Source organism: Esox lucius, chromosome 1, assembly GCF_011004845.1.
Source record: "Esox lucius isolate fEsoLuc1 chromosome 1, fEsoLuc1.pri, whole genome shotgun sequence".
In the NCBI taxonomy this organism is placed as follows: domain Eukaryota; kingdom Metazoa; phylum Chordata; class Actinopteri; order Esociformes; family Esocidae; genus Esox; species Esox lucius.
Genome location: NC_047569.1, coordinates 43032890 through 43047812, shown reverse-complemented (window position 1 = coordinate 43047812; position 14923 = coordinate 43032890). Strand labels below are relative to the sequence as shown.

General features: G+C 40.2%; 1 protein-coding gene across 1 annotated transcript in view; it reads right to left on the bottom strand.

Annotated features, from left to right (window-relative positions):
• The window catches only part of gbe1b (glucan (1,4-alpha-), branching enzyme 1b), a 105458-nt gene extending 94765 nt beyond the window's left edge, over nt 1-10693 (bottom strand). Inside the window, exons 1-2 of the mRNA XM_034291651.1 lie at nt 10470-10693; nt 3316-3485 (exon numbers count right to left, since the gene is read on the bottom strand). Coding sequence (XP_034147542.1) covers nt 3316-3485; nt 10470-10567 — 268 coding nt within the window. The 5' untranslated portion in view covers nt 10568-10693. The remainder of the gene's footprint in view (nt 1-3315; nt 3486-10469) is intronic.
• Between the last annotated feature and the right edge of the window lie 4230 nt (nt 10694-14923).

Here is a 14923-nt window from a genome sequence, read left to right as displayed (position 1 = left end):
GGTTAGGGTAACATGGGTCCCAGTGTGCCTGACGTTAGACACGGGACAGGTTAGGGTAACATGGGTCCCAGTGTGCCTGACGTTAGACACAGGGGACAGGTTAGGGTAACATGGGTCCCAGTGTGCCTGACGTTAGACACAGGGGACAGGTTAGGGTAACATGGGTCCCAGTGTGCCTGACGTTAGACACAGGGGACAGGTTAGGGTAACATGGGTCCCAGTGTGCCTGACGTTAGACACAGGGGACAGGTTAGGGTAACATGGGTCCCAGTGTGCCTGACGTTAGACACAGGGGACAGGTTAGGGTAACATGGGTCCCAGTCTGCCTGACCTTAGGCACAGGGGACCGGTTAGGGTAACATGGGTCCCAGTCTGCCTGACGTTAGACACAGGGGACAGGTTAGGGTAACATGGGTCCCAGTCTGCCTGACGTTAGACACAGGGGACCGGTTAGGGTAACATGGGTCCCAGTGTGCCTGACGTTAGGCACAGGGGACCGGTTAGGGTAACATGGGTCCCAGTCTGCCTGACGTTAGACACAGGGGACCGGTTAGGGGAACATGGGTCCCAGTGTGCCTGACGTTAGACACAGGGGACAGGTTAGGGTAACATGGGTCCCAGTCTGCCTGACGTTAGACACAGGGGACAGGTTAGGGTAACATGGGTCCCAGTCTGCCTGACGTTAGATTGGTTGGGGTAACATAGGTTTCTGCTCTATAAGCCATTCAGCCTAAGCTAGGTGGACCATAGGGATAGGCACCTGAATGTTGATCTAAGGCCATTTATTTGGGATGCGTTCTAATTTTTCAGACACACACACACAAAAGTTGGGATGCTGCATAAAATGTAAATAAAAGCAGAATGAGATGATGTGCAAATCATTTATCCTTATATTTAACTCAAAACAGTACAAAGAGAACATATCAAACATTGAAAACTAGAAAATGTATTGTTTTGGGAAAAATACTTGCCTATTTTGTATTTTATGGCAGCAACACATTTCAAACAAGGTGGGACAGGGACATGTTTACCAGTGTGTTGCATCTCCTCTTTTAACAGCACTAAGCGTTTGGGAACTAAAGAGACCAGTTGCTGTAGTTTTGAATGTGAAATGTATTCTTACTTGACAGATTTCAGCTGCTCAACAGTCCAGGTCTCCTTTGTCAAATGTCTTGTTTCATAATGACCGGTCCCTCTCTTTAGTCCGGAGGACTCGGAATCCGTGATTCACAAATAATTAACAATTTTGATTCATCAGAACACAATACAGTTTTCCACATCGCCTCAGCCCATCTTAAATTACCTCGGGCCCAGAGAAAGCAGCAACATTTCTGGATCTTATTTATATATGGCTTCTTCTTTGCATGGTAGAGTTTTAACTTGCATTTGTGGATGCAGCAACGTACTGTGTTTACAGACAATGGTTTTCGGAAGTGTTCCTGAGCCTATGCAGTGATTTCCACTATAGAATTGTGAGTTTTTAATGCAACGCCGCCTGCAGGCCCAAAGATCACGACCATTTAGTATTGGTTTTTTGCCTTGTCCCTTGCATAGGGATTTCTCTGCATTCTCTGAATATTTTGATGATATTATGTACCATAGATGATGAGATCCCAAAACTCTTTGCAATTTTACATTGAGAAACGTTATTCTTAAATTGTTGTACGATTGTCCACACGGTCTTTCACAGGAGTGTTGAACCTCTCCCTATCCTCACTTCTGACAGACCCATCATCTCTGCAATTATCTTTTTATACACAATGATGTTACTCATTGTTAACCTAATTAGTTGTGTGATTTTTTTTTTGCATTACACAACTTTTCCAGTTTTGTTGCCCTTGTCCCAGCTTTTTTTAAACATGTTGCTGGCATCAATTTAAAACTGGGCATTTATTATAACTAATATATAACTATTATAAAATGTTTTGGAAACTGGGTTGTACATTAATATAATATGTTTTTATTCATTACAAATAAACACTTACTATCCAAATAAATTACTTTAGTTTGACTTTTACTTGCCTAAGACTTTTGCACAGTACTGTATGTGCTTGGGCTGCACAATGAATCAAAATATCGATACTGACATGTGCAATATCCAAAACTTCCGCAATTTCAGCTCCAAAAAACTTTAATGGTATGTGCTTCAGGCGAGGCAACGGACAGGCGTACATTCGTAATTGTTTTTCTTGCGGGTGCTATAGGTATTTTTATAGATTTCTTAAATACATGGACTGATTTTGTTTAAATACTTGATAGTTTTTCAATGTTAGTTTGATTTACCGCTGCAACTGCTAGCGTAGACGTCTGCTTCAAATTACCGAGTGGCACCAAGATACACAACTGCATAATTATTCAAAGTTTTGCCTTCAATGTTAGTACCTACAAACAAACGTAATATGGGAGAAATTCTACCTCAAGGGTTGAGAAATGTTGCCCAACCAGCTATGGCAACGGCACAAACATAGCAAACACTGCAAACGCCACTGCAATGAGCAGATAAACGAATAGTTCACCAGAGAATGCACCTTCAAATTGGTAATAAGTGTAAAATAGGAAACACTGAACTTTAACTTGATTTTTCTTCTGTTTAATAACACATTGTGGACTATGATCTCTATTTTACGTGAGATTATTTACGCTGTTTACACCCGTTTGAAAATGGCTAATCGTACCGTATTATGTCAAATAAATCGCAATTCAATATTTTATCCAAATCGTGCAGCCCTAGAATGCGCTAAGTAATAAATGCAGTATTACCTATTCTAGAGGTACCTAAGTACACAACACCCATTCAGCCAATAATCTGTGTCCATATACATTCAAGTATGAGGCCAAAAAAGACAAGAACAACAGCCCCAATACTGAACAAATCCAGCACAAATAATGGTGTGTGTGTGTGTTACTTAAATGTCCAAGTGAACATGAAAAAAGAAATTAAAGAAAGAAAACCCCTTGAGAGTCCTTTGTACTTCAGTTCAGCCAGTATATTCGCTATTTACAACAGCAAAAATAAGTATTTAGTCCAAATATATCATATGTTGTGCTTCTCTCCATTTTCTCTATTCCTGCAAGGCATTCTCCTCCTTTAATCTCCTCTCCAGCGAGCAGAGACAAAGCAAACATCTGATTGCAGTAATATACCATATAGATCAAAGGAAACAGCCCTGTGAGTAATAATCCAGTGGTATTACAACTCATTCAATTCCTCAGGAAAATGCTGTTTCATATTTCTTCTGGCTGGGAAACAGATGATGACTGCTCTGCAGCCATATATACAGCTAGGCTTAGGGTGATGTACAGAAGGGTACGTACTGAAGTCTCCAGTAAGGAACAGTGCTTCTGCAGCCGGAGCCCACTCTTGAAACAGCAGGCTGTTGTCAGGCTGACGGTTGACTCCAAACGTCCGGTAACTCCTAGTGAACTGATCAAAGCCTCCTTCAGCCTCTTCCAACAGGAACAGACCCTTTTCAAACAACCCATACCTAGCACAGAACAGACGGAGAAAGACAGTTTGGTTAAAAACAGAGGATCTGCATCTCACAAGTCATGTACTTGACAAATGGATTTAATATTAACAGGCCATCAAAGAGACTTGTTGTCCTCAGTGCAGTCAGACTTTAGTGTTTTACATGACAAGCATTGTTATCACAGTTAGTCAGCCTGAAAGCCAATTAGGTCCTTCAAATAGGTCATGGGCCAGTCAGAGAGATCCAGACCAGGTTTTCAATGTTTATTTCCACTTAGGTAGTTCATTATTAGTATTTATTAGGACGCCAATTAGCTGCAGCCAAGACGGTGCGACTCTTCCAGAGGTGCAGAAAGGAACCAAAACACTACATAAATGACCACACAGTTATTATACTGTTTTTTTATTTGTTCTTGCATTCTAAAAACACAGTAGCATGCTTATAGACTCAATGTCAAGCAACTGGGGAGGAACCGATGCTTCAGACACTGAAAACATGAAAACACTTTAGATTGTGAGTTTCAGGATAGCCATCCATTAAAGGTCCAAGGAAGTCACATCACCCCACTGATATTGACAAGTTCATCTTCAATTTTCGTCTTGCAATCGCATGTTTTCTCCCCCATCTCACCGGTTCTAAACGTGAACTGACTCGATTACCACCAATCATAAACCCGTAAAAAAAAAAAATACACTTTTTTTCAGATGGAAAGAGATTTCAAATAGATGAACGATAGGCCGAAGTGCACTCGTAAAATAAACAATATTGAAGGACAAGGGATTTAGGCAAAACCTGAGAATGTACACAGGGAGAGGTTATGGAACTTGGGGAATCTCCATGATGACCTGAAATATCACAATTATCACAATTTGACTGTTTTTCACAGCCGTTCAGATTTTATGGTCAATACCGATTATTAGGACTCCATAACAGCAGACTTCTGATTAATCATCTGATTGAAAAAAAAGAATAGTGATCAAACAAATCAGCACTTCATGAAACTTATTAATATTATATTAATAGATGGCTGATCTTCACAATTGCCCAGAAAGGGGGGAGCAGGCATATCTATCTTACTACCCAGAAAGCACTTTGGGGGGGGATCAATGCGAGGAAATGTATAATCGAGAATAGAATTGCTGTACTCTGGTGCATTATACACATATTCATAAGTCTACATTGTGAATAATTGAAATCACTTCATAAAGCAAGCAGCCTGGAAACATTGCATTAACCTATGTTACATTTCATAAGGAAAAACACTTAATCAATAGCAATTCCACTAAATCGTCAATGATAAATGCCTAAGCTCTACAGCATGCACTGTGTATCCCTTGATTATAATGCCAGAGTTAGCATAGCTGTCAGCATAATCTTGGGAGCTCAGACTTGAGTAACAAAGAAAGAGCGAAGCCCAATCAGCACTGCTAGAACTGGCAAAAAGTACTGCTTCAATCAATGAACTGCTGAAGAGCTGGTATCCACCACCATTCAGTTCATATGTTCTTTCAAATCATAGACTTAATCATAATAAAATACACTGTTCTGTTGTAAAGTCATTCCTGCACCTCATTGTTACCATATCAATGGTGTACCCCACACACACACACACACACACACACACACACACACACACACACACACACACACACACACACACACACACACACACACACACACACACACACACACACACACACACACACACACACACACACACACACACACACACACACACACACACACGACAAGGGGGCTGATCATTTTATCAGACTGACTGAAAATGCACAGACTAAAACATATGCATTATTTTCATTCCTTCTATGAAATATCTTTTTACACACTGGGTCTCAAACCTACATGATCCTGTGTTAATATTGTCATCTGACAATGTATTTTATTGACAAATAAAGAATTAATTCATGGTTAGAGGAGCTAAATTTGTGCTAGCTAACTAGCAAGTTACATACGGTTTTGACAGTCCCAACATCTAGGGTTTTTCTAGACCAAAACAGGACTTGGAAAGTGAAATGTTCTTGCTTGATATATAATTGCAGATACTCAACACTTCGGGTCTCCTTTGTCCTATTTTTTGTTTGAAGTAAATCAATTGTGCCATTCACTTGAATGTTAGTGTTACAACCAATTTTAGCTAGGGCTAGCCTCTGTGGGTGTGTGTGTGATGTATATTTAGCCTGGAAGGCTACTGGGTGCAGTATTGAGTAATTGGCTCAAATTAATTGGTCAACCTCTAGTATCAAATATACAGGGTATGGGCTGGATCCTACAGACTTGTCTGTATCTTATAATATAGGCCTCACTGTCGTTCCCTCGCCTGTTTCAGATCAGTCATCTAAATTCCTGTCAGTGATCCACCACAGCACAGTATGCCACCTCCTGGCCTCCCTGCCGAACTAAGGCTGTTGATTTGCATGTCTGTGTTCCTTATATGGTGTTAGCTAGTCCCCTGGGGCCTCTGGAAGCACACTGATCAAGGTCTAACCTGCTCCCTGCAGCAGCGCCAGTAGGGGTGCTTTCCAAATTAAACCCTATTCCCTATTTCAGTGCACTGCTCATCGGCCATGTTCAAAATAAGAGCACTAGATGGGGGATGTGAACCCACCCTTCAGAGTGACTCTGAATGTAAAAGAATCCTGTTTTACAGACAGACAGGTGTTTTACATACATGATGAACAGGGGACACCCTGACCAATTCACTCACAATACTGAATAACAAAGTGCATTTACATTTCATTGAGTTTGACAGTGTATTTTAAGATTCATTGGTATTGGTTTTATGTTGGGAAATATGAAAAAAAAAGAAAATGTTGCTTGCATAAGTAGTCAATCCAGATGCATTGACATTTAAGTCTTTTGGGGTCAGTATGTACCAGCTTTGCACACATTGTTGGAGTGATTTTGGCCTGTTGTTGCTGGAAGATAACCTTTTTTCAGGTTTGTTTGAAGACAATTGTGTAACAAATATCATACAATGCATTAGTTATATTTCTGTTTTTGTATTTTGTTTATAAAATTTGCAATAAGAAAATCTAAAAAACAGTTTTTGCTTGGTCATTGTGGGTTATTGAACATTTTCAATTTAATCCATTTTAAAAAAAGGCTGTAAATGTAAAAGAATGAAGGGTTCTAAATACTTCCCAAACGCACTGTACAGACTTTGACTGGGTCACAGAAGGACATACACCTTTGTTTTAGAGCCACTCCAATGTTACTTTGGCCTTGTGCTTTGCGTAATCATCCTAGTAAAAAAAATAATTTTAGCAAGATGCCAGTCCCTATTGATGAGAAGCATCACAACATGTTGCCACTACCATAATTCCCTCAAGGAATGGTGTGTCTTACAGCACGGGCAGTGTTAGGTTGTGCTACACAGAACACTGACTTTTAGATAAAAACCTTGACCTTGGTCCCATTTAACATATTAAAACATATTTGCCAACATTGCAGCTGGATTACAGTTGGTACATTTTGAGTAGCTGCTTTTTTCAAGTTATCCTTTAATACAGGCCAGTCTTATACAGAGCTGTTGATATTATTGATCAGTGCAACATTTCTCCATTCCCAGACAGTGAATTCTGTAGCTCCTTGAAAAGTATTGTTGTAAGATTAATTTTCAGGACAAGATACTTTCCACCCAAAAACCTCCCGAAGCCAGCATTTCTGTTTTTCTTCATTGTTTTGTTCAAACAAGTGCAGGTTTCCAAAATGTATTTAAGTTTAAACTTCAACTAGCAACAACACCAAATTATCACAGGACAGTAAGACTAGTCAGCTGCCTGGCGATGACAGACAGAAGCACACAAGTGTTGTTGTCTCAGTGACCACAGTACCTCCTTTCAGGCGCAGAAGAACATTTCCAATCGGTGATATTTTTGCTTACGTAGACTCAGATGAGGTCACTATAAGTTTTGTAAACTGAGCAGCAATATACCATGTTACTGCTTACTAAAAATACTTATTGCATTTTCAAATCCTTACATATTCACTCATTTTGTGTTTTATGTTGTCAAGGGATAGAATGCCAAAATGAGAGGATGATAGATTTTGAATATGCCTGCCATATTAGCTCATGAACCACAAAGTTAATTCATCTAGGCAGGGCATCAAGATATCTGCTTTTAAGGCTGCAAACTATGCCATACCACTTAATCTATGTCTACTTAAACTACACTCATTAGTGTATTAGGAACACCATACTAATACTGTGTTTGACCCCCTTTCGCCTTCAGAACTGCCTTAATTCTACGTGGCATTGATTCAACAAGGTGCTGAAAGCATTCTTTAGAAATGTTGGCCCATATTGATAGGATAGCATCTTGATGGAAATTTGTGGGATGCACATCCAGGGAACGAAGCTCCCGTTCCACCACATCCCAAAGATGCTCTATTGGGTTGAGATCTGGTGACTGTGGGGGCCATTTCAGTACAGTGAACTCATTGTCATGTTCAAGAAACCAATTTGAAATGATTCAAGCTTTGTGACATGGTGCATTATCCTGCTGGAAGTAGCTATCAGAGGATGGGTACATGGTGGTCATAAAGGGATGGACATGGTCAGAAACAATGCTCAGGTGGGCCGTGGCATTTAAACGATGCCCATTTGGCACTAAGGGGCCTAAAGTGTGCCAAGAAAACATCCCCCGCACAAATTCTCCATGAAGATGATCTCCCCCCCCACCCCCCTCACTCACAGATGCATTTATTAACGTTTTAGGTTCATTCTGTAACATGAATGAGTTTCAGTCACATGCGCATCCAGAGGGAAGAACTGAAAAATCACTCATGCGCTTGTGTAGATTGTAATCTCATGACGGTAGATTGCCTAAGGAGTTATAGTTGGTTTTAGTCCGTTTTCACACCCGTTACCATTGAACTACCTGAAAAAAGCACTATAATATAAAGATGAACAACCTGAAAAAAGCACTATAATATAAAGATGCCTGCCTGTGTTTCTGTCAACTGCACCAACCGTTCAGACTCGCAGCAGCTAAGGTTTCAACAGTTCAAGTAAGTTGTTATATGGATTTGAGTTATGATTGTGTTTGATATGATTTATCTACAACCCTGTTTCCCATAAATGTTGGGATGCGGTGTAAAATGCTTCCTGGGATGCTTTTTCTTATACCCAATCATGTTACGGATTTATTGCCAATTAACCTAATTAATGTATTCTTTTGGTTTTTTTGACCATTACTCAACTTTTCCAGACTTTTGTAGCCCATGTCACAACTTTTTGAAATGTGTGGCTGGCATCAAATTCTAAGGGGGCATATATTTTTCAAGAAACAATAAAATGTCTCAGTTTCAACATTTTATGTCATCTTTGTACCATTTTCTATTGAATATAGGGTTTAAATAATTTGCACATCATTGCATTCTGTTTTTCCTCAACATTTTACACAGCATCCCAACTTTTTTGGAAATAGGGTAAGATGCCGGTGGATCAACAAATGTGCAGAAATGGAAAATAATGTGCAATTCAGTAGCCGAACCACATCAGCTACCTTGAACTTCTACATATGGACCCGCTGCTTTTCCATGCTTATTTCCTAAACGTGTTGTATAGAAACTAGTCTAACTATAAACACATTTCTAAAAGATAACTTACTGTAGAAGTTATTTATAGCTTTTTATCGCTTTGTATTTATTTAAAAATAATGATAATCCTGACAATTAGCTTTTTGACATGCTGTAATTAACGTTATTAGCCCATATAAATGTCAATGATATGTAATTGACAATGGTTAGTTAAAACATTTTTTACTTGGCACTGGGCTTGGCTGGACTCCAGTGCTAGTTCACATGGGTGCAGATGTACTACATTCTGGCAGAAAAGGGCATGTGAAACTAGTTAATATGTCAACGCCTTTTATCTGCAAATGCGACAGTGAGCAGATTATATTAAAAATGTATTGTTGCTACCTTGGACCCCGCCCACTCGGTAAAACATACCTTGGGCAGCAACAATAAAACTTCCGATTGCCTTCAAAATAAAAGTCTGAGGTGACTTATAAAAGTCACTGCAGACTTTTGTTTATTTAAAAATAATGATAATCATGACTATTTGCTTTTTGACATGATGTAATTAACGCTGTTAGCCCATATAGTATTAATGTCAATGATATGAATTGACAATGGCTAATATAATATAAAAAACATTTCAACAAAAAAACATTTCGCATGGAATTCATATTGCCTCATTAACTACTAACTAGTTGCTTTTGTGAAGTGTCTGGGAGCAGTAAGGCAAACACTGAGTAAGTAAGGCAAACACTGAGTAAGTTTCTGATGAACTCCTAAATGACCAAGATACATGTTGATCTTTCCTCACGTTGAACCATTTTTATTTACTCTTTACATCTCTACAATGTTGCCGGCAAACAAAGGAAATATAGCTTATTACTGTAGCTATCAGACAACGCTAAAAACAACACACAGAGGCAGAGCACAAGACTGTCTCCAGTCCTCAACAACGCGGGAGTGTTCGGTTTCACTGAGAGCGGCACGACATTGGTGAATGTAGCAACTGAGCTGTCAAGACAATAGAAGGGAAAAGATTGTGAAAGACCATCTAGTCACTACAGTTAGCTACTTCCTACTCACTTGCAGCTGACATGCCAAGGGTCATATTTGGACACAGGACTATATGAAATGGGTTTTAACAATAGTACTACCATGTCGGCAAATATAAGTCAGTGATGTGGGTGAAAAGGGAAGGGTAATCATTGATAGTGAACTGGTTACGCTTCTGTCATTGCGACATTGGAGGTGTTAGCAAGCTTTCCTCATGCGACCGCTGCGCTCCAAGTTAGCCAGAGAAGTGAATTGAATGCGACTGTGGGATTTTTACAAAGAGGTGTCTTCATGTGGTGTTTATAGGAATTGACATGTATGCCAGCCTGGGGGCGGCAGGTGTACGGCGTTGCGATGAGTTGTTGCAAGCTGCGCAGCATTTTGACTCAGAAAAACCTGTTTTACCTCCTCTTGAAGTCCTGTTCGTACGGTTTTAGGTAGGGATCCATTTGAAGAAGGCTGTTGAAGTCAGGAATTGTAACATTATCCGTTATATCGGCCATGGTTCCTGCAGTCGAAACCAATCGAAAACCGAGTATTGCAGCTGGTAGGGAACACAAAAATGATGCCAGTCAACAGGACGTGAGCTTGCGCCTTGAACGCGCAAGAAAGCGTTCAGAAATGACAGCGAATCAGTGTCTTTCTATGTACTCCAGCCAATCACAATACGAAATCTGTATTATCATCACTCCCATTAAAATTATAACGTATTACGCTTGATCAGAGGCTATGTTGCTTTAAGAAGATAGCGGAAGCGTTTAGAAATAGGAAGGACGTTAATACATTGAACTTGCGATGTCGGAACACATTCTGGCTTGGAACCTCAATGTCAATGTTTGTGAGGGCAGAGTGGTCGTAAATCGCGTGGGAGATCTTTCCGATTGTTTGTAACATAGCCTTGATGTAGGCTGACAATGTAACTATGTTCTGACTCAGTTGTCCATATTTTAAAAGTGAATTGCGTTGTACCGGCAACATGTAATTGTATAAGCATATTATTCCAGTTAGTTATGCGTTCTACTTCTACCCTATTATCTGATTCTACTTATTTAACCGAGCTGTCTCCTACTCTATGTTGATTAGCTTAGCTGATTATGAAATTGCTTTTTGAAATGTAACCTAATTCTTTGCAAGTATTTAATCAAACAGAAATCCCATTGATTCGGACAAAGTATGTTCAAGGTTAATTTTTGTTTACCATACTTGATAGAATGGACTACTGTAGTCGGCCTGTTTTCTAACCTGTATAATCAATACGGTGTCATTGGGAAACTGCTGGAGGTCCAGAGTCCTGAATTACATAACCGACCCTATTGGCCCATAGTGAGGTGGTCCTGCCTGTAATTACCATACATAACAGATTCTTGGGTTTGGCAGATGAATAAAGCTTGAGCTGTCCATTTAAGGAGTCAATTAATTCCCGGACCAACCAGTAAACCCAGATAAAGTCACTAAATGCCAAGATATTTTTTTTAATAACTTGCCACATAGGTTATATAGGTGATTACATATCTGGGAAAATACATATATTTTTAGGTAACATTATTTAAGCAATTTAACTTACTGGATGAAATAGGGAAGTACCTTTCTCAATAGCACAAGAACCGAGTTTTCACCTAAGGGATTCAAACCAGAGACATGTAAGTAACTTGCCCAAATCTCTAACAATGACTCTATATGCAGGTGATTGACAGATTGGGTATATAGGTATTAGACAAATATGTTTTTAATGCACAAATGTGGGGATGGGCTGCCATTAGAGAAACAAACTGTCTAGTCACAACAAGTCATTATACATGTTTAGTTCCAACAAGTTATACTTGTCTAGTTCCAACAAGTTATTATACTTGTCTAGTTCCAACAAGTTATTATACTTGTCTAGTTCCAACAAGTTATTATACTTGTCTAGTTCCAACAAGTTATTATACTTGTCTAGTTCCAACAAGTTATTATACTTGTCTAGTTCCAACAAGTTATTATACTTGTCTAGTTCCAACAAGTTATTATACTTGTCTAGTTCCAACAAGTTATTATACTTGTCTAGTTCCAACAAGTTATTATACTTGTCTAGTTCCAACAAGTTATTATACTTGTCTAGTTCCAACAAGTTATTATACTTGTCTAGTTTCGACAAGTTATTATACTTGTGTAGTTCCAACAAGTTATTATACTTGTGTAGTTCCGACAAGTTATTATACTTGTGTAGTTCCGACAAGTTATTATACTTGTGTAGTTCCAACAAGTTATTATACTTGTGTAGTTCCAACAAGTTATTATACTTGTATAGTTCCAACAAGTTATTATACTTGTGTAGTTACAGGTGATTATACTTTTGTTGTTACATCAAGTGATTACACTTGCGTAGTAACAACTTGTAATTATAATTGTGTAATTACAACAAGTCATTATACTTGTGCAGTTACAAGTGATTATACTTGTGTAGTTACACATGATTTTACTTGTGTAGTTACAACAAGTGATAATACATGTGTTGTTACAAGTGATTGTACGTGTGTAATTACAATCAATTATTATACTTGTATATGAGTGCATCAGGCTTTGGTCAAAAGTAACTTTGGTAAAAAGAAGTCCACTAAATAGTGACTATGGTGCAGTTGGGGTTGAAATCAGCTTCTGTACACTAGTTATTAATGTAATTCAGTCTTCATGCAGGCAATGTGTGATTTAATTCATCAGGGGAACCCAGACTTCTTTTTCTCTATGCAGCACTAATTGCTGTTTACTAAGGAAGTTCTCTATGTACAAGAGTAACACAAGAATACATTATAGCTGTTGCTGTTCCCTGGTTCTGTTTGTGGTTGTAGGGGTTTGGTTACTTCCACAGTGTGAATTTTCAATCTACTATCGTGAAGAGAAGTCGACTAGAGGGACTTTACTTTCTCAGTAAACAGCTACAGTCCCCTTTGTTGCTGTAGGCCAGCAGGGGGGAGTTCTGTTGAACAGTCAGATAAAAGCCTCTGAAAAAACAAGTGAGAGAGTGAGCAAAATTAAGGGAGAGATGGGTGAGAGAGATGGAGAGACAGGAGAGAGATTGTCTCTTTTCCTCCTGGGTTAGATAGAACGAATAAGAAAATAGAGAGGGTGTGAAACAGAAAAGAAGAGATATTGGGAAGAGATGGCAAGAGAGACATGGAGAGATTTTACAATCCAATTATAAAATAATTCTCACACTGTACAGTTCATTGTATCTCTACATGTTTCCAGATGTCTATATACTTTCATAGGAAAGATGACATCATGATCCTACCTGTACTATCATCATATATTATTTGGTCCTTCAGTGGTATTATATTATGGGTCAAAAAGCATAGAGTTGTAGGTGATCTAGTAACACTTCAGCTACTTAGACACAGTACGAAAACATGGATAGGGGTACCTGATGGTAAATCTGTACTCTGACTCTAATAAGCGTAAAACATTTTGAATAGTCATTATTACCACAGTGTCTGTGGGGGAATGACTGGTGACCACTCTGGAGAACCTCTTTTGGGAATTACTGGAACAGAAGCACTGACCACGCTACTTTTCATTCTCTGAACAATAAAACTGTTTTTGAATTTTTTAATTAATAAACTTCTTAGTATTTTTTTTGATTTGTGACCAGTTGTGTTCCATAGTGAGGTGTAAAGCCCCACTCAGACCTATTGGGAAAGAGGTTTATATTTGCTTGGACATTATTCTGGTTGGCTGAGCGTGACGCCTTTTACCCGACAGGGAGACGGGCAGGGACACAGGCTGGGAAATAGGCAAGGAGGCTGGCAGTGAGACACTGGGCTGTGCAAATGGCAATTCCCAACAGGCCATGCAGTTAACAGAACCTACCTACAGCTGCTATCTGTTGGGCTTGGCTGGGCTGCACTGAGGCTAGGACTAGACATGGGCTGGGCTAGGCTGGACTGGGACTGAGGGGGCTGCATTTGGGCACAGCTGGGTTGGACTGGGCCTGAGCTGGACTGGTACTGGGTCGGGCTAGACTGGACCAGGGCTGAGCTGGACTAGTACTGGGTTGGGCTTGACTAGACCAGGGCTGAGATTGGTTGAACTAGACTGGGGCTGAGCTGGACTAGTACTGGGTTGGGCTATACTGGATCAGGACTGAGCTGGATTGGACTGGGACCAGGGCTGAGCAGGTGTAGACTGGACCGGGGCTGAGCTGGACTAGTACTAGGTTTTGCTAGACTGGATTAGGGCTTAGCTGGGTAGGACTGGACCAGGGATGAGCAGTGCTAGACTGGACCGAGGCTGAGCAGGGCTAGACTGGACCAGGGCTGAGCTGGGTTGGACTGGGACTGGGTTGGACTGGCACCAGGGTTGAGCAGGGCTAGACTGGATCAGGGTTGAGCTGGATTAGAGTGTATCGGGGATGAGCAGGGCTAGACTGAACTGGGGGCTGAGCTGGGTTGGACTAGGACCAGGGTTGAGCAGGGCTAGACTGGATTGGGGCTGAGCTGGGTTGGACTAGGCTGGACTTAGGCTGAGCTGGGTTGGACAGGGACCAGGGCTTAACAGGGCATTTTGAAAATATCAGCAATTATATTGCAAATATAAGATCATATTTATTGATATCATGAATGATATCTAAATATATTTGTTGCATAAATCTAAATCTTAAAACCCAACAACCTTTTCTTTTTTTGTAAGTCCACCCTAACAGATCCACCCTCACATCGTCCATCTCCATCCATCTCCTCCCCTTCCTCCCATCCATCCCCCCTCCCCCTCCATCCCTCTCCACCCTTCCTTCCATCCATCCCCACTCCCCCCTCCATCCCCCTCCACCCTTCCATCCATCCCCACTCCCCCCTCCATCCCTCTCCACCCTTCCTTCCATCCATTCC